General features: G+C 38.4%; 3 protein-coding genes and 1 non-coding gene across 4 annotated transcripts; 2 read left to right on the plus strand and 2 right to left on the minus strand.

The window, feature by feature from the left end:
• Positions 1-122: 122 nt before the first annotated feature.
• On the minus strand, positions 123-6,072 carry LOC103957483 (beta-adaptin-like protein A). Its single transcript, XM_009369647.3, has 11 exons — positions 5,859-6,072; positions 4,878-5,394; positions 4,347-4,471; positions 3,897-4,095; positions 3,306-3,534; positions 2,946-3,112; positions 2,509-2,718; positions 1,899-2,009; positions 1,586-1,762; positions 891-1,340; positions 123-769 (listed from the first exon to the last, which is right to left on the minus strand). Exons 1-11 carry the CDS (start codon positions 5,909-5,911, stop codon positions 479-481), a joined length of 2,529 nt encoding a protein of 842 aa, XP_009367922.2. The 5' UTR covers positions 5,912-6,072; the 3' UTR covers positions 123-478.
• A 7,520-nt stretch (positions 6,073-13,592) lies between these two features.
• Positions 13,593-15,829, plus strand: LOC125475534 (GTP-binding protein At2g22870-like). Its single transcript, XM_048580357.1, has 4 exons — positions 13,593-14,112; positions 14,423-14,492; positions 14,796-14,958; positions 15,269-15,829. The coding sequence occupies exons 1-4, from the start codon at positions 13,593-13,595 to the stop codon at positions 15,485-15,487; spliced, it is 972 nt and encodes a 323-aa protein (XP_048436314.1). The 3' UTR covers positions 15,488-15,829.
• An 853-nt stretch (positions 15,830-16,682) lies between these two features.
• On the minus strand, positions 16,683-17,513 carry LOC103957485 (60S ribosomal protein L37-3). The gene is made up of 3 exons (XM_009369648.3): positions 17,359-17,513; positions 17,104-17,239; positions 16,683-17,008 (listed from the first exon to the last, which is right to left on the minus strand). The coding sequence occupies exons 1-3, from the start codon at positions 17,359-17,361 to the stop codon at positions 16,857-16,859; spliced, it is 291 nt and encodes a 96-aa protein (XP_009367923.2). The 5' UTR covers positions 17,362-17,513; the 3' UTR covers positions 16,683-16,856.
• A 131-nt stretch (positions 17,514-17,644) lies between these two features.
• TRNAF-GAA lies at positions 17,645-17,717 on the plus strand. Its single transcript has one exon. It is a non-coding gene; the product is annotated as a tRNA-Phe (tRNA).
• Positions 17,718-27,627: the final 9,910 nt, after the last annotated feature.

Here is a 27,627-nt window from a genome sequence, read left to right on the forward strand (position 1 = left end):
CAAGGGTACCGGCTATCGACATGCGTGCGAGTCAAACGAGGTTGTAAGGAAGCTGACTGACGAGATCCCCTAAAGGGGTTGGTTGATAAGTGGGAATTGGACATGGACATAGCTCACTCTCCTGAAGAAACTGAAATCCAATTCCAAAAGTATCTCTACATTACAATGTAAAACTTTATTCTGCCTGCTTAAAAAAACGGAGCACATGAATTTTACACGTCATAGTACTCTCCAAACTTCACCAGAAATTTGAGGGTGGTGGTTTGGGGGATACAACAGAAATATCGGTTCCGGTTTTACAATAAAAGAGGAAAATTTAACATTACGAAAAGAAAAATCCACTCACCCCATATGGAATCTCATGTAGAATATCTGCATCCACAAAATCACACTTGCGCACTTTTCCCTTTGTTTTCGGAGGAAACTAATCGAAGGGACTCACTTGTGCTCTATTTTCTGCTGATGTGAACTAAAACGATCATGGCATGCCAAATTTGGACAAGGCAGACTGGAACACGGATGAAAAGGGTTGAGTTGCATTTTGATCATCGGCTTTAATCTTTATTTGAGCTTTGGCGGATGATGTGTTGACTATACACTCTACCAAAAATGTAGAAGATTCTTCTGCCTTTTGTGCGAAGAAGAAAAACTTGAAGTTGGGGGATTGACCACCGGACGCAATGCAGTGGATGGATTGGCCTTGCATATGCCGTAGGAGAGCTTGAGGCGTTGTCAATGCTGCAACTCCTTGAGGATTAATAGAATACTCCTGCATCAAATGATAGATGAAACTTGTGAAAAAATAAAATATAAAAAAATTGTACAGAAATATAAATCCAGGTATCCAGGTGTAAACATTATGCAGGCCGAATATGGATTCCAAGGTGTACCTGTGATAAAGATATCGGCAGTTGGCGCCACTTCTGCTGGAAAGTTGTTGGATCTAAGACAGCTTTTGGATTAAGCTTCAATGGAGGAGGTGAAGGTGCAGGCGCAGGTGCAGTAGGTAGTCCCAAGCCAAGGAGATCATCAATTGCAAAGCTAGGCTGCGGAACATTTCCAGACACGCTAGGGTTTGAAATTGCCAACTCCGACAGTTGAGAAGTGGGAACAGACAAGGACGAAGCATCATATGAAGGAGCACTATATGCAGAAGAACTATTATTGAGACCTCTTGTCTCCTCCTTCTCTGAAGTACTTAATAGCAGATCCTTATCATTAGCTTCAACTCTATTAGGAACAACAGTATCTGTAGATTCTGTCCCAATAGATAAATTTCCAATTTCATCTGAAAACTCAAACGGTCCTCTGTGTTCCTTATAAGTAAACATGTAGGATGGCTGCAAGCATTTCAAAATATCAATCTTTGTGAGGCCTCCCTTCAACAAAGCTCTCAATATATTGTAAATAAGCGAAAACATGGCAATCAATAAAGGTAAGTACATATGGTTTACAGTTATATTCAGTAGTCACATATACAATGTGTGTGCCTTTTGTTCGTCTATCCTGACACCCAGGAAGGGGAATGGGAGTGTTGTTTTCTTTTAATATGTAATCATTTACATGGGAGGGGAATTGTTATTACCTTTTGATATACCACAGACAGACTGTTAAATTCGTCGAATATCCGATCTTTGATTTCACTGCTCTGGGTATCAGCAAAGACAGAAACAGCTTGCTTTGGAGGGTTCACAACTCGTTCTGCTACACTTATGTTATATTGCAAAAGCCTGTAGTAGAATAAGGCTCGATCATGAACATCCTGCAACCAATTGATAGTTTACTGAACATTCCTAAAGAAAATATGACAAAATTCTCACCAATAGAAAATAATTGTAGAAGTAGAAGACTTTAAAGTTAATCATACAAAATAACAACAAACACACAAGAACAGGCACCTGATGAAAATCAGCAAGGCCTGCAGCCAATGCAGCTCCCAAGGATTTTTGAGTCTCAGGCGCCCTCTTAAAAAAACACTTCATTACTGCTGTGAGTAGATGTAAACGAACCTGTGCAATGAAACTGTTCCATCACTCAATAGTATATAAGTAATTAATAGCACAACAAGAGGTTTAATTCATGAATTTGTACCATTAGAGGTTCAAAAGTATATCTATAGCTGTAAAATGCAAGAAAGAAGACCACAAGATCCTAAACAATCCCCACATTTTATACATTTAAATACAGAAATACTAGACCCCAGTTTTGTTATTAAATTCCAAGCACTAGGATTTGAACCCACATTGGGTGATCAATTGAGACAGCAACACAATACTTTTTCTTTTCATTCATAAAACCCGAGTATATTCTGAGTAATTTATAACCATCAAGAGGCTAAACAGGATATGGATCATCATCAAAACCAACTAAGATACACTTCACCAAAACAAAATAACTTAATATCTTCTGTTTGCCACACGAAGTGAAGACATTGACATATAAACTGTGGCTCATTAAAATTTCAGCATATGTTTAGACGGAACAAAAAATGGAAACTTGGTAAATTACCTCAGCTGAATGCTCATCTTCCCAATTTTCAATCAAACCCTCTAAAATATAAGGTGCATCATGCATTTCGTGAGAATACTCCCCCAGCATCCATATAAGAGCTGCCTTGGCCTTGGGTTCTTGAACATTTTTGCTGCTGATGTTCCCAACAACCGCAATACAATCCTGACTCCATTGTGGATATTTCCTCAGCAGATCTTTTACAAGAACCTGTATAAAAGAACTCCAAACTTGAGTCATTCTGGCCAGTTATTGAGTATATAAAAATAACATGATCATTACTTTGCTTTTATTTTCTATTTTCCTTCACTTTCTTTAACTGACCTATACAATCTCTAAGCCATTTAACATATCATTCACAGGAATGAACCACAGTAAACTGGTTGCTCAGAATTACCATTATAAGTATCTAACAGAACTAAAAAATGATGATTTACCAGAGCTTCAGCAGTTACATAGTCCTTTTCCATCTCCAGAAATTGAAGAAGTCGGTCAACAATTGCATTCACGTCATACTGTTGTAGAGCTATTTTCCCAACTGCACGAATCGACTCTCTTGCAATGGGAATATCAACATTTGCAGCATATTCACATAATTCCGTCACTGAAATGGAATCAAGATCATGCATCAAACTTGAAAGCTAGCAAGAAAAACAGCACCCGTGACCAAACCAAAGAAAGGATCACCTTAAGAACACACTTTTACCATGTCACAGACAGACACAAATACACATATACACATACACTCAACCTATTGCTCAAGAATCTGTAAGGAATTTCAGGTGGTGTTTTCTTACCGATTTCGTAAGTGTTACTCTCATTTGCCACCGCAGTCAACATCTCAAGCTTCAACTTTTTAACATAAGATGGCTCATTGTACTGGCAATAAAAGTGTTTATAGTCTGAAGAAAATATGAAAGGTGCACGCATCACCAAAAGATGCAGATGGCTTAGAACCGCATAAGATTGCTCTGGACTTCCTGAACTCACTAAGGTCAGGAGAGGAGCTTTGATGCGTTCATATACCTAACCAATAAAAAGAGGGAAAATAAACTTTAATTAGAGGAGTTAATCTTATAAAATAGCACGAATAGTACACGATGGTGCAACATGGATCATAGGCATAAAAGTCAAAATCATCAGATCCTCAAATGTTATTTCTTTTCCATGCTAGAATCACTTTTGATACCATATGGATTATTTTCCAACTAACAAAAAAAGGGATGACTAGCAGCCGAAAGTTCTTCTATATTGCTATATATAGAGTAGCTCCTATATGATTATGCAACTACGAGAGGTTACCTTTTCTAACATTAAAACAGCTATATTTCTTCCTACATTTTGAGTTGCAAAAATAAAAGTTTAAATGATATTATCTTTATGTTTACCTGCTGATGAACATCAGTCATTGACAGAGTCAATTGAAGAAATACTTTAGTGGTTGCTAAGACAACAGCACCATTTGCATGCTGAAGTCTATCCTCGAGCAGATTCATGACATCAAATATCTCATTGGGATCTGCAGGTACATACTTAGCTACCAGCTCAAGTACCAGACATTGTGCCCATTCACTAAATTCCCTAATCCTGCATAGGAGAACATGTACCAAACTCAACTGCTGTTTTTTTCATCATTAGTTAAGTTAAATGGAATTATTGATATTAAATCATTTTGAACAATTAAAAATTGGCCCCGAGTGAGAAAGTTGTCATATTACTTTGGCTTTCTACTTATGCACTATGTGGAGGAATCACCATTAGATATTATATTCACTATACCAGCATGATGCAGAACCCATATGGAAAAGAGAAGAGAGAGAGGGAGAGAGATAAACTACCGGTTCAAAAGATAGTATATAACTGGCTTGCTAAGCAAAATTTCTCTTTCCCTGGATACTTCTTCAGACGCGCTTCCTTCTAAGCTCCAAATCTCTTGTAGGGCAGACAAACAATTTGCAACCACCTGACAATATAAGAATATGAGAATCTCTTACCTAAAAAAACAGACGAAACTTCCTGAATCATCCATAACGTTCAATAAAACATGGTGAAAAAAATTAGGCAACATTTAAAAAACTGGAACATGTATAAGTATACATCAGATAAATGATTATTTGATTATTATATCTAAAGCATTGAACTTCGTTCTTCAGCCGATGCTTTATCCTTTTAAAATACAATTTTAGGACAGCATCAAAATCAGCAAAACTTAATATAAAAACAACCCAAAGTAGGGAGATTGTTGTCAAGTTACTTTATAGTTGACCAAGTAAGGAGTATCACTGGTGAAAGAGAGGCCTCAGTATAATAGTTTCAATTGTCAAAGCATCCTTAAGCAAGACATTGTGAGATAAGTGAAATGACCTTACCTGAGTATCCCGGTCGTTAAGCAACAAATGCTTAAGCGTGGTTGGAAAATCTGCATCAACACAAGTTGAGGCCGATATATGATATAACTTCAGAACCCCCATAACTGCTATCATCCTCACATAACTATTATTGTCCTTCAAACCTGCACCTAAAGGCCCCACCAAATACTCCACGAGGTTTGTCACTCGTAGCGAACACAAGCTCCTCAATGCAAGCCCTCGGATCATCGGGTCCTCATCTTTGCAATCTCTTTGAAGAAAATTGATCGTCAAAAGTGCAAGGTCCGGATTGACCTTTGCATAATTCCCAACATAAAGGTAACACATTTTCTTCAAAACTATATCCGACGTTGCTGAGCACATCACCATCTCTCCAAAAACAGACGAGACATCAATGCCAATCGTCATGTAAGAGATAACCTTCTTGAAAAGCTCCCTCTTTGAATCATCAACTCCCGGAGCTCGGCTGCCGGCAAGATTCCGGAGCTGCGATTTCACATCAGCAACTTCGCCTTTTCTGCTTGGAAAGTAAGTTGTGAGTATGGAATCAAATAATTAACTGATGAACATGCAGATTGTTAATGAGAGATTAAACCACGATACGAATGATTCCCAGAAAATGCTGAAACAATTGGAGTAGAATTTGCTTTCTAAGTTCAAATTACGGCTTTCAAAAGATATAGAAAGATCATAACTTTACTTTGAATTCAGCTGTGCTCGGTTTTCTTATCGGAATTTGAATATAACTCTTCAAAACAGTTCCTCAGAAAGTAAATTACTAAATACACTGATAATTCACATACAGACGACCGATGAATGCAGGAAATGAGATTGACCCAAAACTAATCGAAATTTCTTCTACTGTTATAGAAATGCCAATTTTCTATAACAAAATTTTCTCGGGAACCAAACAGGTGATCAGCGTTGGAGACTAGGGTTTAGAGAGAGAGAGGGAGGGAGGGAGGGAGAATCTGGACTTACCCGGAAGGCTGAGACGGTGAAGAAGATCGCTGAGCCTGCGCCGGAGGAGCCATGATCGATCGGAATTGAGGTCGGCCACGGCCGTACGACTGCGTCCAGTGAGCTCGGAGATCTAATCGAGGACGAAGAGTTGGCCACTGAATCTCAGAAACCAAATTGGAAAAACTTGAAAGAGGAGCATCCAAGCAGCCTTCCCCACAGGAGAGAGAAACTTGTCGAGACGATGACCTGACGTGGCTGGATGGTATTGGTTGTCTGTAAATTCTCCCCTCTTCTGTGCTGCACTGGTACAATTGGGCTCCAGGTCCAGAAAGCAATGAACAAAAGTACAAAATAATTGGTTTCAATGGGCTTTTTCCTGGAAGGCCCAACAGCCCAACAATATCATCTAGAACGGGTTTTTTATGTGCTCTATTGTAATTGTCATGGCAAAGCCACCAGCTACATTTTTTTTTTTTTTGTTAAAAAAAAAAAAAAAAAAAAAAAGGCTCAAGGATGATAGGAACATTGGTGAGGAAATTGACAGAAGTTAACATATTTTGTCCTTGAATGAGAACACTTTGAAAACCATGGGAATCAAGTTTGCTGAAATTGGAAATATAGGGATGAAAGTGAAATTTGTTTGTGTTACATGTAAGTTATGTGCAACGCTTAGAAAAGACGTGAAGAGTATGACTCAGTACGCTTTAGATGAATGATAGTGTAAACTAGTATTATAATGATACTACTACACATGAATTGTACGCAAGTACATTTTTTGTGACTTTTTGACATAAAGTTGCTCAGTAGAAGAAGAAGAAAAATGTGAAATCTATGTTACAAGGATTGTTTAAACATTACATTTTGGAGTGGATTTTTTATGTTTAAGATATTGGAGACAACTATAATATTGTGTGGATAATGATATGTACACGAGCGTACAGTTACTTTACAAGTGGAAGAAAGTGCAGTCTATGAGCTTGCCCACATAGTTTCAACATGTCAAAACTTGATCATAAATACAGATAAAACTATGCCTCTAATCAAAATACATATTAGTTGGCTTTGGTTTTTAGGATTACGGGAAGCATTAATCAAAGCAAACTGTATCTTAAGCCTACAACTAGCTTAGCTAAAATTGTGCAAAAGCTGGAGTTGAATATCATGATATTATGAGTTTGTTATTTGGTTCTTGGTAATAAGAATGGTTGTTTGTTAGTATATTAAGTTAGGGTCTGAACGAGAACTAACAATCTTACTCTATCTCATAAACCCTTAACATCATCCCGAGTTCTTTTTGATTGGATAACATTATCTAAAGTTCAACTCAATCCTTAAATTTAAAACTGAAAATATAACTTTAGCCCCTAAAACTTAATTTTCTCTACCTAAAACCCGAAATATGTTTTTTTCTTGAATAAAACCCATTAACTAGATCCACATCAGCAAATTCATTAATTATGTTTGACTTCACACATTAAAAAATTTCGGATGCCTAAAATACCCCTATTTGAATTTTTTTTTTTTTTTGATAAACCCTATTGAATGTTTGATGTACATAATTAATGCCATGTGGATAGATGGTAAGAGAGAATTAATGATTTTACAAAAAAAAAAAAAAATGTTACAAATTCATTGCCTAATATATAATAACATAAAATATGTCTAATGTATGTTATTATACAAGCTTTATTGCTTAATTAATTCAATAAAATTATATTTTACAGATTAATGAAGGTAAATTATTTCGCGCACACACACACATATATATATATAAATGCTTGATATATGCAAAATTCATGCAAAATAATTTACCTGCAAAAAAAAAAAACATTTGATTCAAATAGTGCACCTACTATTAAAATTTTAAAATATTAGATTGCTTAAAAAAAGAAAAATAATATACCCAGTATATGTAAAATACATGAAAAATAATTTACCTACATAATAACAAACCCATACATGCAAAATACATAAAAACTAATTTACCTTATAAATTCATTGTTTTATTTTTAAAAGAAACAATGTTTCTACTAGGTTTTTTTTTTTTTTTTTTTTTTTTTTTTTTTTTTTTTCCAAAAATAAAGTACCTATTATTTAATTTTTACGAAAATTGTGTACCTATTGTGTAATTTAAAAAAAAAAAAATTACACATTGTTTATTTTTTTTTATGAAAATAATGTAAGTATTGTTTAGTTTTTACAAGAAACAATGTATCTACAAGTTTATTTTTACCTTTTTTTTATTTTTTTATTTTCACAAGTTAATGTATCTACTTTTTCAATAGAATGTATATTGAACTAATTAGATTTGGATTAGGCGATTTCACATAAAAGAAGAAAAGAACTTCTTTTTTCTTTTTGTTTTTTTAAATTAAAAGCAAAAAAAACTTGAATTAATTGAATGTTGTTGACAAACAAAAGACAATAAATTAAAAGTCTACAAAAAAACCGTAATAGCCATATTAATGTTGGTGGCATGGTGTTGTAAATAAATTTAAATGTATGGACATCTTTTATCTTACATGACATCAAATTCAAAATTTGGGTTTTATTTAGATGTTTTAATATAGGTGGGTTTATGTCTAGAGTTCAACAGTTGTAAGGGGCTAAATCTAAAGCACCCAATTTAAAATACATATAATCTTCGACAAATTTTAAAATCCATATAATCTTCGAAATTTCAGGTGTAATAATATAGCATTGTCATTTAGATTTTCAATGTTTCCCCTACTTATAAATAGAGGACGTATCCTAGTTATTTATTTACAATTTACAAAGAGGGAGAGCAATTGAAAGAGGGCAAAGTCTATGAGAATTTGCTTGAAGAAAAAAGGCTTAGCTGTTAGAGTTTTTACCTCAACCAAATCAAAGCAATGAATAAAAATGTGGGTAAAAATGCTTAGCAATTAGAGTTTTTACCCCAACCAAATCAAAGCAATGAATGATAAAGGTAGAAAATCGTTTGCTCTTCTTCATATTGACTCCCCATTTTGAGTGAATTGCAAAAAATTATGAAGTAGAGCATATAGGAGAATGGGAGTGAGTGAGTAAATATTCTCTATATGATAAGCTCGCTTTGCTTTTTGTTTAAGGTTTGATGGGTGACTCTATTCTCCTTTAGAGTTGTGTTAAAGTCTAAACAAGTGTCACCAGATGCGCAACTTTCAATTAACTCTTTAATATGTCAAAACTTTATCCAACAAGTGAAGTCGCTCCATTGTGACATCCCCACTAGGAACACCCCTTGATGGTTACTTTCAATGATCAAATGAAGGATTGAGTATTGTCTAGGGATGAATTTTGGACGGTAATTTTCGAAAACTCTGAATTTTGCTTACATTTTTCTATAAGATATTGAAGTCTACAATGGATGCTAGGCTACTCAATTTATTCTATAATGAAATATTTATCTGCAATTTATTATTTTTCAACCCATACCTAAGCTCGAATACACTATTTAAAGATAAAAGTATTTAGGGTTTGAATTGTATGTTTATTCTTCTCTCTAGGAGGTAAATATATAGTTGTACAATATCCCACATAACAGGAAATAAGAATCCCAATTATACAAGGAATAAATTATAGGATTACATTCCTAAACGAAATAGTTGACTCACGCCAACACTCCCCCTCAAGTTGGTGCATAGATATCTCCTAAGCCCAACTTATCAAATGAGTCTTGAAACACCCTTGCTGAAACTGCATAAGTTAACACATTTGCTAATTGTTCTTCAGACCTCACGTATGGAATATCAATCAATTTGACATCTAACTTCTCTTTGATGAAGTGTCTATCTACCTCCACATGCTTTGTACGATCATGCTGAATGAGATTATTGGCTATTTCTCTCATAGCTTGATTGTTGCAGTATAATAACATAGCTCATTAAGGCTTGAACCCAATCTCAGTGAGAAGAATCCTGAGCCATAACAATTCATAAATTCCATGTGTTATCCCTCTGTACTCTGCCTCAGCCGTGGATCTAGCCACTACATTTTGCTTTTTGCTTCTCCAAGTTACCAGATTTCCTGCTACGAATGTGAAGTAGCCTGATGTGGAGTGACGACCAGTAATGTTTCCCACCCAATCAGCATCAATAGACCCCTTTACCTCTATATGTCCATGTTTCCTGAAGATCAGTCATCTACCCGGTGCACCTTTTAGATAACTCAGTATACGCATCACTGCTGCCATGTGAGCCTCACTAGGAGCATGCATGAACTGACTTACAACATTAACTGCAAACGCAATATCCGGATGTGTAAGTGATAGGTAAATCAACCGTCCTACCAATCTTTGATATCTTTCTTTATTGGTAGGAACTTGATTCTGGTATATCGCCAAGTGATGATTCTGCACAATAGGAGTTTCAACTGGTTTACTAGCCAACATTCCAGTTTTAGAGAGAAGATCAAGAACATACTTTCGCTGAGACAAGTAAATACCATCACGAGAATGAGCAACTTCAATGCCCAAGAAGTATTTCAAGCCTCCTAGATCCTTTATCTCAAATTCTAATGAAAGAAACCCCTGCAACCTTTTTATCTCTTCTGTGTCATCACTAGTAACTACCATATCATCTACATAGATAATTAATAAAGTAACTTTACCTTCCATGCGTTTGATGAACAGAGTGTGGTCTGCATTTCCCTGTCTATAGCCGTACTTTTTCATTACTTCAGTGAACCTTCCAAACCATGCTCTGGGTGATTGTTTGAGTCCATAAAGAGCATTTCGGAGTTCCCTGCTTCATTCGGTGTTTCATATCTTGGTGAAAGATCCATTTATACTTCTTTTTCTAGATCTCTATGTAAGAAAGCATTCTTCACATCAAACTGTTTCAAAGGCCAGTCCAGGTTAGCTGCTAAAGATAAAAGGACTTGAATAGTAGTCATTTTTGCGACCGGAGCAAATGTTTCTTGATAGTCAACTCCAAATGTCTGTGTGTACCCTTTAGCTACCAATTTTGCCTTGTATCTATCAATAGACCCATCCGCCTTGTGCTTTATGGTGAACACCTATTTACATCCCACTGGTCTCTTCCCATGTGGTAGTGACACAACATTCCACGTTCCATTTCTTTGTAAGGCTTCCATTTCTACTCCCATGGCTTCTACCCAACGATGGTCTTGCAAAGCCTCTTCCACTTTTGTTGGAATTTTAATCCCAGCCATTTGATTCACCATGGCTTGTACTTGGGTGATAGTCAATGAGTGGACACATACTGTGCAATTGCATATCTCACTTTTCCTTCTAGAGAAAACCTGTCAGGTGGTTTCCCACGGTTTTGCCTAGAAGGTAAAATATAGGAATTTTCAACAATATCTAGAGTATAAGAACGTACCTCTTGGATATCCGCGGGGACATGAGCGTGTACTAATGGAGGAGAATAAGGATTATTTTCTGTTTGCACAGTCTCAATATCACTCGCGGACCCATTACCTTCTACTGAATCTATAAATGGTGTAGGCTCATTATTCAACGCTGCATGAGCTATCTCTTGGTCAGGAGTTTCACGGTCAAGATCTGCTGGGCTTTGGCTTGTTGTGTCGTTGGTCACTACTAGGCTATGAACTGCTGCGTCGCGACCCTTTGGTAAGGTGTGGTTAGGTGGGTTGCTCATAACATCTAAGTCTTCAATCTCGGTCTTGTCTGTACTATTAGGACCATGCCAACTGTCTCATTCATGTGGAACATCAAATCAACTGTAGTCTTCGTATTTACTATTCAACTCCCCTTAAAGAGTACAGTGGGTTTGATCAGAGATGAAAAACAGCTTAGTTTGGGAAAACATTACATCCATGGTGACATAGAAATGCTTAGTAGGTGGATGGTAACATCGATATCCCTTATGTTGGCTATTAAATCCTAGAAATGCACAACGAACAGCACATGGATCCAATTTACTTCGTTGATTCTTGTGAAGATGCACATAAGCCACACATTCAAATATGCGAGGTGATAATTGAAAAGAAGATGGTAGAGTGACATAATCCGTCAAGACTTCCATGGGAGTTCGGAAGTTATGAACTCGACAGAGCATTCAATTAAGAAGATAAACGGAATACATAACTGCATCCACCTAATAGGCATGAGGAGCATGAGCCCCAATTAGAAGTGCCTGTGTAGTTTCCAAGATATGTTTGTTCTTACGTTCTACCACACCATTTTGTTGAGGAGTTTGAGGACAAGTAGTCTCTTGAAGTATGCCGTGCTCTGCGAAAAATTGTGATAGTTCAGAATTAAGATATTCTCCACCATTATCGGATCTCAGGACTTTGATAGGAAGAGAAAATTGATTTCCAATCATTCGATAAAACTGTTGGAAAATTTGCCCAACGTCACTCTTCTGTTTCATGGTATAGAGCTAAGTCATTCTGGTGCAATCATCTACAAAGGTAACAAACCACCGGATACCGTGGCGCGTCGCAATTGGTGAGAGACCCTATACATCAGAGTGAATTAACTTAAAGGGCACTGATCTTGTATTGAGACTCAAGTGGTAAGAAGTACGATGACTTTTTGCAAGAATGTAATCCTAACACTGAAAATCAGAGTCTGAAACGCCATTAAATAAAGACGGAAGTAATTATCTTAAATAACCAAAAGATGCATGTCCTAGTCGACGATGCCATAACCAGATTCTCTTAACCTTGTTGTTATGACCACTACTCACTTGGTTGACTCCGCCTGGTACCACATCATCCACATAATATAACCCTCTCCTCTTAGTACCACGCCCAATGATCGTCCGTGTTTGGATATCCTGTAGGAGACAAAAAGTGGGAAACATGAGTACAACACAATCTAATTGTTCCGTAACTTGACCAACAGAAAGTAAATGATTCGATAGTGAAGGAACAAGAAGAGTGTTATGCAGAGATAAAGAGGGAGTAAGGGCGATCGAACCAGCTTCTGTAACTGGACCAATTTCACCGTTTGCTGTGATAACATTCTCCATGGGTGGCACGGTTAAGTAGTGAAACAAGGATTCATCATATGTCATATGATATGTAGCCCCAGAGTCAATTATCCAGCCAGAATCTCGGTTAACAGATGATGTGAATGCAATGCCAATTTTACTTGGATCATCGGATTGTTCTTGGGACAAAATCAAATTTAATAATGAAAGTTGCTGGTCCATATTGTTTGGGTCCGGTTCTAATTCTTGGTGGTCTTCCGTTGGTGGGCTAAGTGGGCCTTTGCCTATTCTGCTGCCACCATCATGATTTGCTTGCCGTCCAACTGTGTGGGTTGTAGGCGCACCTGCTTGCTGCCCAATTGAATTATGGGCTTCGTTTGAGGCAAGAACTGGATCCATGATGTTCACGGTTTGGTTGTTAGCCATGGAGGAACCGATCGGTGCTTCATATTCCTAGGATGGCTACAACATTCATATGTATTTAAAATAATTAACATTTAACAGTCAGATATGTCACTTCATAAAAAAAAAAAAAAAAAAACCGTCAGATATGATTTATATAAATATATGTATTTATTATAATCATCATTTAATGGTCAGATAATGATTATATTAAATATACGTAAGTACGCTAACCGAATTCCGAATGAATGTTCAGTTTGTAAAAAATTGAGTTATTTGCGATAGCAAACCGCACCGTTTCCAGTCTATCGGTAATTCTCTCCCTCGTCAGTCCCCCGCCTCCAAGATTTCTCCCTCGTCAGTCCCCCGCTCCCATGGCTGCTCCCAAATCATAGACAAAAAATCAAAATAACAAAAATCTTCAGATATGGTTCTGCTTTACCTCCCAAGAACCCACATATCCCTCTCCACCCATTTCTCTCTTTTCCCGAAACCCAAAACCCCGGCCTTGGCCACCGCCACAACTCTCCCCCCAATCCTCACCTCCGCCCTCTTCTCAGCCCCCAAATCCACCCTCTCAGCTTCCGAACCCATTCCCATTTCCGAATTGCCGGAACCCCAAATCGAACCCCCTCAGGAATTTGAAACCCACATCGAAATCCCGCTCGAAAAGCTCTTCGTGCCGCCGGAAACCGAGGTGTCGTACACCGACGCCGGTGCTCTGAGCACCCGAATCTTGAAAGGGTCCAATATTCTGCTCAGTAAATACGCCAGGAACGCTCAGGTGGACCAGGCCGAGTTCGTGAAGAGCAGTGTGAGGACTGAGGATTGCCCCTCTGATGGTCTCCCGGAGTTTGCTCTCGTGGGTCGGTCCAATGTCGGCAAGTCCTCGCTGCTCAACTCGCTGGTGCGACGGAAGCGCCTCGCTTTGACTTCCAAGAAACCTGGTCAGTAATTTGTACTGTAAATTCAATCAATTCAGTTTTCAATTTTTGGGTTGGATGCATTATTCAAGTCCTATAGTGAAGAAAAGCCAACTAAAAATTAGTATTCGTTTGATTCGGGGTGCCGGTTTATTGAAGATTTCGCCATAAGCTCAACAAATTTAAGGATAATGTTGTTGCTTTGCTTGATTGTCTTGTGAAGTTTAGTAGAGTTTGAGAGATACCCTGATGTATGGCATTGTGGCATTTTGGTTTGTGGATTGATCATGCGTTGAAGCATCTTGATTCGCTTTTCGTTCATTATTTCTTGCAGGGAAAACACAATGTATCAATCATTTTCGGATCAATGATAGCTGGTACCTGGTGGATTTGCCAGGCTACGGGTATGACTGAAAGATCTGTCTATTTGATTTCTACGATTCTTTTTGTTTGTGGAGAAGATGCAAACATACTAGTCTGAAATTTCGGATGGTTGCTATGATGAAGAATTTAATTTCCGAGAGCTGTGCGGAGCGCATTACTTGTTGGTTTTAGTTTCTTTACAGTTTGCATTATGCTAGGATTCGTTCTGTTCCTATGATTATGCTCCTGCTAATTATACACACGAGACTGCTGATTTCTCCCTTGTTTATGTGAGTTTCTACTGATGGTCTTGTCGTATCTTTGTGTGTTGTGTAACCTGGCAGGTATGCAGCTGCACCACAGGAACTTAGAACTGACTGGGTTAAGTTTACTAAAGACTACTTCCTGAATAGGTCGACATTAGTTTCGGTTTTCCTTCTCATCGATGCCAGCATTCCTGCCAAAAAAATTGATCTGGAGTATGCTAGTTGGCTGGGTCAGAATCAGGTAATATCCTTTATTAACATTTGATCCTCAGATTACCAGATTGATTAACGTTAGCTTTCCGGCGGCATTGCCTGGCACTAGAGATTCCGACAAATACACACTTGTTTATTTTCTTCAGAATGATGAAGAAACATACATGGTTAATCTAATCTTGAGTTGGCCTCCCTAAACATATCCGGCCGAAAAGTTTCAGTTTTTCGTTTTGTATATGCGAAGGAGAGCATGTCCCTTGGTTGGATGTAACTAAGCATTCGTAAAAACTAAAGGGGCGCTTTCTTGAGCATGCTTCTAATTCTATGTGCCCTTTCAGATTCCTATGACTTTGATATTCACCAAATGTGACAAGCGGAAAAAGAAGAGGCACGGAGGGAAGAAAGCAGAAGAAAATGTGCAGGATTTCCAGGAGTTAATAAGCGGCTTCTTCGAGACCGTGCCTCCGTGGATTATGACCAGCAGCCTGACCAGTCAGGGTCGTGATGAGATGTTATTACATATGGCTCAGCTGCGAAACTACTGGCTGAAGCACTAGGAAAACCGAAAACTTGAATCTTGCCATCACAATCTCGAGTAGGTCCGCTGTCTAAATTGTTCAGATAAATCCAAGTACAAGAACCTGTGATAAAATCCCAACGTTACACAAAGTAGTTTATCCACGAAGACTTTGTAAGTTGTTTGTTGCATCTGAAAATGGTGTTTAAATTGGCAGCCATACATTGAGTAAAAGGAGAGAACGTGATTAATTTGGCAAAAGCTAATAGTTGCTCGATTTTGTTGTTGAAATGGAAATTTTTTCCTTCAACTTTATGCTCCTTTAATCTTGTGTAAACCTATTGAAATCTTTATTTAAAGTTCAGGAACCATAATCTTTGCATTTCGACGTTGTGCTCCTTTTGTAACTTACATATTTGTATCCCAGCCTGCATCAACTTGATGTCTATATTAATCACAGATTGAACACTTACTACACTGGTAAGAAATCAAACAAATCCGACTAAACTTGTCAGAAATCAAGCAAATCCAAAAATCTCCACAAGGGTTGAGAAGTTGTTTTAGGATTGCACTCTGATCATGTACTTCTAAACATCCTGTGTTCCTTCCTGTTATCCCTTTTCAGTTCATATTCTTTTTAGGTCCAAGTTCTAACCCAAGATCTTGGATGCAAGAGTACAATCCCTAAACTCGGGTGCAAGATTCAATCCTAAGACCTCAGGAGAGATTCAATCCCAAGACCTCGGGTGCAAAATTTTAATCCCAGGACCTATGCAAGATTTCGAACCCAAGACCTATGGCGTAAGAGTTTGAACCCAAGACCTATGGCGCAAGAGTTCGAAGCCAAGACCTTTATGCGCAAGAGTTCGAACCCACGACCTTAGGTGCAAGGGTTCGAACTCAAGACCTCAGGTACAAAAGTTCAATCTCAAGACCTAGGGTACAAGATTTAAATCTGAAGACATCAGGTGCAAGAGTTCGAACTTAAGACATAGGGTGCAAGAGTATAATCTAAAGACATCAGGTGCATGAGATTGACGCCAAAAGTTTCGATGAAAGCATATTCCCAAGACTACGAATGCAAAGTGATCTTAATCACTTAAATTACAAGCACCTTAGCATCCGAGTTAAATGTGCAACCTAGTATAATTCCAATTCATTAACAAAATAGAGGCAACTTCAATCTTCGGAAGATACCATGAAGCTAAAGACATGCTAGGATCAACCCAACAAGAAAAATAAAGGCCAAATGTAATTGTAACTGAGAGTCATTTCCGTTCATATCAAAATGCAGCTGCGAATCGAGACAGTCTAAACAAAATTCAAGTGAAATTCAGAACTATCAAGACAACTAAACAAAATTCGAAACAAAAATCCAAACAGGTTTGAGTTCAGTGGGCTCAGAAAACTTATGAGGAAGCAGCAGCAGCTCCCTTGCTCCTTGGAGCAGCCTGTGTACCTTCAAGGAAGCCGCTCTTGAACCTCCTCGGCACATTCCTCAGGTACCTCATCCGCCCAGTTCCGGTAGTCTTTCGGCGCAGCGCCTTCTCACTCCAGTTATCTGAAACAACCCCAAATAATCAAAAATTAAAACTTGCACACTTAATTACATATAATTAATTCAAAAAATTAAAACTAAAAGTTGAGTAGGCTTACATTTTCTGAGACGGGCAGCAGGGTAGGCGCAGGCGGAGCAGCGGCTCTTCTGGAGGTGGAAGCTGCGGCGGCCGCACCGCACACAGAGAGTGTGGGTCTTGTTCCTCCTCTTTCCGAAACTTCCTGTTCCTTTGCCCTAATTCATATTCCCAAATTTACACCATTACAATCGCAATTATAAACTAAACTGTTAATTATAAACTAAACTGTTATCGGAGCTAGAAATGAGAGAGATGAGAGATCGAGAGAGAGTACCATTTCGTTGGTTGCAGAGAGAAACCCTAGATTTCAGAGGAGTTGCGGGAAATCTCTCGCGGACGAAGGTTCAGCTGTTTATATAGCCGTCGTCAGCGACTAGATTAGGGTTTCACTTCCAGCGTTGGGCCTTATTTGGACTGGAAATGTGGGCCCAATGATATAATCACAGGCTTCTCATTTAAATAGGCCCTCTAGTCTAATTGAATGAAGCCCATTTGGTGATACACGTCCATGTCTTGCTGAATCTTCACTAAATTAGTGGAATAGCAACAAATTAGTGCCCGCGGGGATAGCTCAGTTGGGAGAGCGTCAGACTGAAGATCTGAAGGTCAGGTGTTCGATCCACCTTCACCGCAATTTTTTTTCCTTTTCACAATCTTATTACCTGCAATTTTTTTGTTTATTTGTAAAAAGAAAAAAATACAGGCAGTATGGACTTAGCTAGTTAGCTTAACAACTCGAAGTGGTCCTTTTGTGAAATAAAAAATCAACGCAATTTGAACTCAATAACAAAACGAAATTAAGTGTCGCTTTTCTAACGCATACATTAGTGACTCAACTCACCTCATTCTTTTTTATCACTATACCCAAATGGCCACCAACATCGTAATAATATGAAAACTTCCTAATCATACAACTATATAGAACTATAATTATGTGGTGGTGTGTGTATATATCATATCAATCACATACACTATACGTTGAAGATATATATTACTTTTCATGATGCATCAACGAAGAACTAACTTGATCAATGTCGGCAGGGAAATAAGTGGGACACACCAACATATCAAAACATCAACAATTCAAATTCGATTTTTCAAAGTATATTACCAAAGTGGTTGAATTGGCACCATCTTTCTCTCATCTGGGTTTGTTTTTATACCATTTGGCGGTGACAGACATTCCAGAGGAGTAATACTATTCATGATTAGAAAGTGAGCCCCGATATCGTCGATTTGTGACCGTAGATTGGTGGACCATTTGCGTTGGCTAATGATTCCGTGCCATCTGAACGTGATACCGACTTTGTGCATGGTAGTCAATTTATAAAGTTAAGGCTGGAAATGGTCCATCCCCATGCATATCATGTACAAATCAAACCGTTAGGGTAATCAATTTCTCGGACCACAAGCAATTAAGGCAGTTTTGAAGCCGACTATAAAAAAATTGATGGTCCTTATTGGCGTCCATGTACTCAATCATATATATGTATATGTGTGTGTGTATGTATGTATGTCTGTATGTATGTATGTATGTATGTATTACGTACCTCCTAAATTACCCTATCATTAAGCTTGTGGATGATATACAAAACTCACAAAGGACCACTTTGAGTTGTTAAGCTAAGTGCATTTGCTTAAAGATGATTTCATTTGTGTTGTTGATTTGGCTAAGTTCGTAGTTAGCTTTTTAATATGGTTCTTAAAACCTAATTTGCTTTATGTCATTCTTTATTAAATTGTAGGTCTATTTGATTGAACTGTATAAAGGGCAGAGAGGGAGAGCGGGCTGGCGGCAACAAGAGATAAATAGAGGGATTTAATTATGAGGTGTGTGTTGTATCACCCCCTTATGCCTTTATTTATAGTAGTAGGATAGGTTTCTTCCTTACCCTTTTAGGATTACATCTCTTAACAGGTAATCAACTCCTAATAGGAAAAAACTAGATACTCCTAGATATACTAGGATTTATACAATCACATTCCTAATCCAATAGGACTGCAACACTCCTCCTTGAGTGTGTAAATACTCAAACAAAACGTCGCATCAGATCTTCAACAGATGGGGTAGAATAGTTGATGAAGTCATTGGCATAATGGGTGAACGTGAGTCTCAAACACAAGTAAGTAAGTATGCATTGGTAGTAAAACTCACAAAACCTTGCTATGGTAAAACCCAAGGCATGGGGAAAACCCATAGACTAAGGAGAAAAGTGAGAAGTATGCATAATGTCTACAACAAATGTCAAACAGGACAAAAGTAGTGAACTCAACGGAGTATGATCATCCTAAGATGGGTGCCTCAACAAAACCTCGTTAGGTAGTAAAAACCTAGTGGGAAAAATACTCTTAATCGTAGGAAAAAGAGTACATTAAGATCAAGTGAGTATGCTTCAGGATACTCCCTCTGAGTTAGACATAACTTAAAAATAAGAGAACTACAAGCGATTTAATTAAGATAATTTACGCATACCGATTCATTGGATGAGCTTTTGAAAAGTAGACTTGGGCAATGACTTTGTGAAGAGGTATGCCAGGTTGTCCTGGGAACAGATTTGCTTGACTTCAATGTTCTAATGTAGTTGTTGCTAGTGAGAATAAAAGAACTTAGGCGTTATGTGTTTGGTGTTGTCTCCCTTGATGTATCCCTTCTTTAACTGCTCGATATATACTGCATTGTCTTCAAAGATCATCGTAGGAAGGTCAACGACGGAAGAAAGACCACTAGTGCTTCGAATATGTTCCATAACTGTTCTCAGCCAAAAGCACTATCGTGAGGCTTCATGCAGGGCGAGAATCTTAGCATGGTTCAAAGAAGTCGCAACTAGTATTTGCTTGCTAGACCTCCAAGATATAGCGGTGTCTCCAACAGTAAAGACATAACTTATTTGAGAATGTGCCTTATGTGGGTCAGATAGATAACCAGTGAAGCGAGAATCAACCCAAGGACCGAGGAGGGCGGTGGCTCCTCTCGAGGATTCATGGGTGTGGAACAAGCCTAAATCTATCGTACCCTTGAGGTAGCAGTATTTAGCCAAAAGATTAACAGCGAATGAGATGTTGGGTTTAGTGCATTGAGCCAAGTATAATAAAGCACCAATTGCATTTAGGTATGGAACTTCAGGCTCCAAAATCTTCCTCATCCTCATTTGGACGGAAGGGATCTCATTTAGCATCTAGAGTCCGAACGACCATAGGAGTACTCGAAGGCTTTGCTTTATCCTTATTACAACGTCACAACACTTTCTGGGTGCAGTTCGATTGATGTAATAAGATTCCATCCAAATAATGCTTGATCTCTAGGTCGAGACAATATCAAGTTTTCCTAATATCTTTCATCTCAAATTCCGATTTTAAGTGCGTGACAATTTCCTCAAGCTTTGCGGGAGTTATGATAAAGTTCATGTCGTCGACATAAATTGCAACGATCGCAAATCTGGAATGTGACTTCTTAATGAACACGCATGGGCATAATTCATTATTCACATATCCCTGACTTGTCAAATATTCACTCAGACGGTTATACCACATCTGCCCGGATTGTTTAAATCTATAGAGTGATCTCCTCAATTTAATCGAGAAGGCATTCCATGGTCTAGAACTATTTGAACTAGTCAATAGAAGTCATTCTGGAACTTTCATGTACATTTCCGTATCTAGATCCCTATAAAGATACGTGGTTACCACATTCATAAGTTGTATATTCAGTTTTTCAAAAACTACCAAATTGATAAGGTAGCGGAAAGTTATGACATCCATTACGGTGGAATACGTCTCTTTGTAATCAATCTCAGGGTGTTGAGAGAAGCCTTGCACTACGAGACGTGCTTTGTACCGTAGTATATCATTATTCTCATTAAGCTTCCTCACGAAAACCAACTTGTAGCCCACGGGCTTCACATGTGGTGGAGAATAAGCTATAAGCCTAAATACCTTTCGTAAGTGAGTGAATCAAGCTTGACCTGGATTGCTTGTTTCCAGTTTGACCAATCCGTTCTACATCGACATTCATCAACAGAGCGTGGTTCAATGTCATCGCTAAGCATGATGTCGGAAGCAATGGTATATGCGAATGCATTATGGACAATCATCTCATTCTGATTCCAAACCTCATCTAATACTGCGTAATGGACTGAAATCTTGGGATTCTCGAAAGGCCGGGTTGTCTTATCTAAAACATCACCGTATTCTAGAATAACCTCATGCGTTGGAACAAATGAGTAAGCAATGGTCGAATTCAAACTAGGGTCACTAGTGTATGTCGTTTCCTCTTCCGGGGTTGTGAATCCTTTGAACCAGAAGGCTTACTATGCTTCAGGGTAGGAGCAGGTGATTGGTTAGTTGCCAGTGTACTATGCCGTGTGGGAGGTGCAACCACCCTATATTCGGGGTCAATCCGGCCTTCCACGGTGGTTGTTCGGCGTACGTTAAGTACTTTCATCTTTGCATGTGTATTTGGAACGGGTATATGTGATCTTGTCACCTTTGCTAGATTAGTAAAAGCATCTGGCATGCTTTGAGCAATGCTCTGAAGATCTAGAATACGTCGCACTCTAGTTTTAGACTATAGGGTGCGAGGATCTAAATGAGACATAGTAGGAGTAATCCACGACAAGTTGTGACGTTCTACATGAACGTTAATGATCTTATTTCCCCCTAACGACAAGAAGACTGTCTCATCAAAGTGACAATTCGCAAAATGTGCGGTATATAGATCTCCTGTCAAGGGTTCTAAGTAGCATGTAATCGATGGTGAATGATAACCGACATAGATTCTCATTTTTCTATGAGCACCCATTTTGGTATGTAGTGGCAACGCTATTGGCACATAGAATGCGCATCCAAACACATATAAATACGATATCGGTAAATTGGTTATCATAACCAAAGTTCTAACTATCGTTTGAAGACACTTTATGAAAGCTTTTACCAGGCCATTTTGTGTATAAACATGGGGTACATGATGTTCAACTTCAATCCGAATAGACATGCAATAATCGTCAAAGGTTTGTGACGTAAACTCTTCAGTATTATTCAGTCGAATTGACTTAATTGGATAATCAGGGTGGTGAGCCCTAAGCTTAATAATTTGTGCTAGAAGTTTTGCAAATGCAGCATTACATGTAGACAATCAGCAGACATATGACCATCATGTCGATGCATCAAATAACACCATGAAGTATCTAAATGGTCCGCATGTTGGTTGGATAGGTCCACAAATATCCCTTTGAATCCTCTGAAGAAATTTAGGGGGGTCGTGAATAATCTTTGTAATTGAGGGTTGAATGTTCAACTTCCTTAGTGAACATGCTTTGCAAAACGGATGGCCGGGATAAGATTTCAAGTGATGCCCATGAGATACTTTGAGGATACAACGCATCATATCTCGTCCGGGGTGTCCTATTCGATCATGCCAAAGCAAGAGAGTGGCCTGGAACCCAACACTAGGGCCAGCCACATGGTGTGTCTTGGGAGCTCGAATGGTTGTTTTGTACAACCTACTCGGGAGATGTTCCAGCTTCTCGTGATTACGCTTCTAGCTATATTCGTAAGAAGTGATACAAAGAAATTCAGAACCATTCTCTTTAGTGGTTTCAACATGATATTGATTATCTCGAATATCTCTAAAACTCAGCAACGTTCTTCCAGAACATCGAGAATAGAGTGCCTCTTTAATGGTTAATTTAGTACCATCGGACAACATTATACTGGCCTTTTCGTATCCTTCTATTAGGTTGGATGGGCTTGAAAGGGTTGTCAGAGGTGCATTCTTAGGTACAAAGTTAGTAAAATAGTGTTTTTCATGCAATACGGTGTGTATGGTTGCATTATCAGTCAGACAACTAACATCCCTACTAGTTATACCTAGAAATAAATTAATTGAATTGGTCACATGCATAAATATAATTCCATTCATTCAATTAATCAATTTGAGAAATAATATCTATAGTTCAAAACAAACCAAAATCCAACAAATAATTCCAAAGACTTGGAAAAATTGTTTGAAAATTAAACCATAAACCTAAAAATAGGGAGGGGGTTCAGCCACTCCTAGTGGGTTCGGCCACTAGGGGTTAAAACGCCTTAAAAATATGTCTAAAATTTATTCATCCATAGGAGTGGATGCTTCCTGAAAATTTGAAACCTCCATAGATGTAGTAGCATCTTCGGGAAGTTCCAAATGCGTAGTGTTAGACTCATGACGGGAATGATACTTGGCAATAGCCTTGGGGGTAGCTCGCTATATGCGTGACCAATGATCTTTTGATCCATAACGATAGCACATGTCCATTTTAGTGGAATCCGATTGACGGTAGCTTTTCCCTTATTCTTGAAGTTTGGGGCCTTCGGGGCAAGGGGTTGGCGCTTTTGGGTCAAGTTTCCTCCCTTGGATGAGCCTCTATTCGATGGACCTTAGGCCCGTGATGGGCCTTGCCGCCCTTTTCCACGGCCACGATGGGATCTCCGTGGGTTGTGGCTACTAGAATTTGTCGCGTGCACTTCAACGAAAAGTAGAACATATATCAAATCCGAAAATTTGGTGAACTTCTATGCCCTATATTGTTGATGCAGGACAATATTGGTGGCATTGAAGGTCAAATAGGTATTCTCCAAGAGATCCTGTTCGGTTAAGTCCTCTTTACAGAACTTAAGCTGTGATCGGATTCTACAAACTTCAAAGTTGTATTCATTCACAGACTTAAAGTCTTGGAAGCGTGAATGCTGTCTGTTGTGTCTTGCTTTAGGTAAGTAAATGTCTTTTTGGTGATCAAAACGATCCGCTAGGACGAGCTAGAGGGTACGGGGATCATCCTCTGAGAGGTATTCGGTTTGCAGTGCATTATGGATGTGTCTTCAGATGAAGATCATAGCAGTAACTTTATGAGCTTCGTTGACGAGTTCATCGTGGATTGGTTCCTCGATGGTAGCTCTAAAACTCTTTGCAATAAGATGGAGTTTCACGTCTCGAACCCACTTAAGGTAGTTTCTTCCAGAGACTTCCAGAGTGGTGAAATCGAGTTTGTTCAAGTTAGACATGTCCCTAAACAGAGGGTGCACACAAAACGTGGTTAGTCGTATGGAAATCTATAGACATACATTGCAGAACATTCGAGTTCTATAGACATGTATTGGTTTAATTTATGCAAGAAAGCTACAAGTTTCATGTGGTAAGTTTTGAATGAAAACTTTGATTTTCAAAGGCAATAAATTCGAAACTACAGGTTCAATTTGGTTATGAACGTTTAGTTCGTATAGGGGTGCTTGCAAGAACACATAATACAATATGCAATAAAGTGTAGTGGATTTGTGGATTGCTTTATGAACCCAAGTGTGAGTGCTTCGGGACTACGAAAGATAGTCAACGGTTGAATGAAATAATTTATTGAATCGTTAATGCCAAAAAATGAGCTTCAGGTCAATAATTTTGGATTAATTGACAGATTAATGGACTGTTGGTCACTTTAATTAATTCAGTAGATTGAGAGCATTCAGGGTCGATCATAGAAGCAAAAATAATTATAACATGCAGGTTAAAATTATTTTAGAATGTCAAAAATTAGCATTGGGTTTGAAAAACCATAGCCCAAATATGGTGCGCATGGGTGCCGTGAGTAGGGCGTGGCCCTATAGAGTTTATTGGGCTCGGGTGGCTGCTAGAAACAGCCTAAATCATGGTTGTAGGCTATAGGCTGATTTGGGTAAGTCCAATCGTGAAGGCTGGCGAGTTGGCCAGGTCAGACGCACGGGGCAAGCCCAAAAGCTTGCGGGTATGAAAGGAAACCTCAGCCGCAGTTGGGTTTCGAGACTTGGGCCACAAGGACAAGCCCAACAGCATGGGCCATGGCTAAGGCTAAGCCAGCAACAAAGTTGCTGGCGTGGGCTAAAACTACAAACCAGTCCAGCAAGCCAAGAATGTTGTTGCAAACGGGTCGAGGCTTCAGGCCCATGTTAAGGACAGGCTTAACATGCTACTGGCATGCGGGTTGGGTCGGGTTTGGACTAGGGCTGCAGGCTCGTGTGGTAGCCAACCCAGGCCGAGGTCTGGTTGAGTTCCGAGAGAAATAGCAAGCCTAAAAGGCTGTGTGCTAGGTCCAGGGCATCGGAGATGCCATCCAAAGGTTTGCTGCCACACGGCTAGGCTTCAGTCTAGCATGGTGGTGCGGCGGCTTGTCGTAAAATCCCAAATTTATTTATTTATTTATTTTCGAATTCTAGGGTTAAAAACCCTAATTGCTTCTAAATTAATTTCAATTCTTTGACTCACAACTCCACATAGCATATATGCATAATGCATGGACAATTATATATATTGACAAAATATATGAACGTATATACGATATATATAATTGGAAGGAAAATATAAATATAGGGGATTCATGCGTTATGGGGAATGTTTTCATGCTTCAAGGTTTTTTTAAAATTTTTAATTTATTTTAGAAGAACCTGATTGGCAAAAAATGATTGAAAGCCTTTGAATTTGTAGAAGATAGCCTCCTCCTAGGATCCGTCAATTTCTTAGCTTCTGGCAAAAGCATGCTGATAACGTGTTGTAGGCCTATTTGACTAAATTGTATAAAGGGCAGAGAGGGAGAGGGGGCCGGCGGCAACAAGAGAGAAAGAGAGAGATTTAATTCTGAGGTGTGTGTTGTATCACCCCCTTATGCCTTTATTTATAGTAGAAGGATAGGTAGAATCCTTACCCTTTTAGGATTACATCTCTTAATAGGTAATCAACTCCTAATAGGAATAAACTAGATATACTAGGATTTACATAATCACATTCCTAATTCGATAGGACTACAACAATAGTCTTTTTTTTATTATTTTTTTTTTATAAAATTTCCTATACCTCGTATAAGGTCATTTAAGTTCATCTTTCATATTTGATCATTCTAAATCCGTTACAGTTAAGAAAGGAGAACGTTATATTCTTACAAAGAAGAAATGAACGTTTTTGTTACCAATGAGGGTAAGGGGATTTCAAATTTGAGACTTCTTCTACTATTGAGAAGTGAGGAATAAAGAAGAACACTATATTCTTACAAGAATAATAAGTTAACAACACTAGTCATTTCACTAGTCATTTTTTTTTCAGGTTATAGTTCTCACTTCTTAAACTTGAGACAACTGGATCAATATCTAGTTGAAGAAGTAAGAAACGTAACCTGAAAGATTAAGCACCAATAGTTAGTTTAAGAAGTATAGTGAGGATGTAACCAGAAAAAATAAGATCAGCTATTAATTATTCATGCAGAGTAACTTGAGTTGTGTTATCTATATGATTATGGACTTGTTTTAGAATAAATCAATACATATTTAAGGTGCATATTGCAATGTGTCTATTTCGTGCCAAATATTGATAAAAGTAATTTTCATAATTTGGAAGTGTTTTTAACCCTAATTGAAGTACTAATACTTATTATGTCTAAACTTATCTAAATTACCGTTAGATTTATTGTTGTTTTATTTTTAAAAGATCCATTATAAACTACCCTCTCATATCACCATGCATTAATCCATGAGTTTATAAGTTAGACAACTTTTAGATTCAAACGCTAAAACATATAATCATATATAGCATTGAGGTACAAAATAAAGATAGCTCATTACATCAGGTTGGCGGACAGAGGCATAGTTTGTGGCCTCAACTAAATGAGATGTAGATACATGAAATTGAGGTTCCATCATAAAATCAATTGGCAATATGGGGAGTAGCCCAAGACCATGTAAGCACATAGCAAACCTTGTCCCTCACCGATATGAGACAACTCTCAACATGCCCCCACACGTGTGTCCGATTTTCAAGCTACACGTGGACAACATAACAGAGTGACGTGAAGCGCGTGTGACCGTTTGGTTTCACACGAGGACAACCTGCTCTGATACCATGATGAAATTGAGGTTCCACCATAAAACCAATTAGCAATATGGGGAGTAGCTCAAGACCATATAAACTCATAGCAAACCTTATCCCTCACCGATTTGGGACAACTCTCAACAACATAGATGACTTTGAACCTAATTTTTGGTTGGAGAGTGAAATTTCCTGGAAAAAAAGTCTTGCATCGAAACTAATTTTGCAGTAAAGGATATTTCATGTGCTCATGCAATCTACAAGTATAGACAAAAAATGAATTCAACCAAGTAAAAAAAGTGGTTATGGAAATAATGTTCCAAAGGGGCCCTGGCCAGTGGCAACCACCATTTGAGATCGATCTCATGGGCCACACCGCCATTCGCAATCTCTTGCCTTGAATGGGATTGCAGAAGAAAAACACAACCCATTGACGTTGAAAACTCTCTCTCTCTCTCTCTCTCTCTCTCTCTCTGTCTGTGGAGGGTGAAGTGTCCTTATTGTGAAGCAGCATAAGATTCGATTTGTATGTGTTGCCTCATCAAGGCAATTCGGTCGGAAAAAATCCTTCCATGCATCTTGTAATCATCATGAGTTGTCAAACTCAACTCATGCATTCTCCCACAACGTCGTACCATATATGTTATTCCCACGCAAATTGCAATGCAATAAAACATGCAAACCGAA

Source organism: the organism of the source record quoted next, unplaced genomic scaffold (assembly GCF_019419815.1).
Source record: "Pyrus x bretschneideri cultivar Hongxiangsu unplaced genomic scaffold, Pyrus_bretschneideri_v1 Contig15, whole genome shotgun sequence".
In the NCBI taxonomy this organism is placed as follows: domain Eukaryota; kingdom Viridiplantae; phylum Streptophyta; class Magnoliopsida; order Rosales; family Rosaceae; genus Pyrus; species Pyrus x bretschneideri.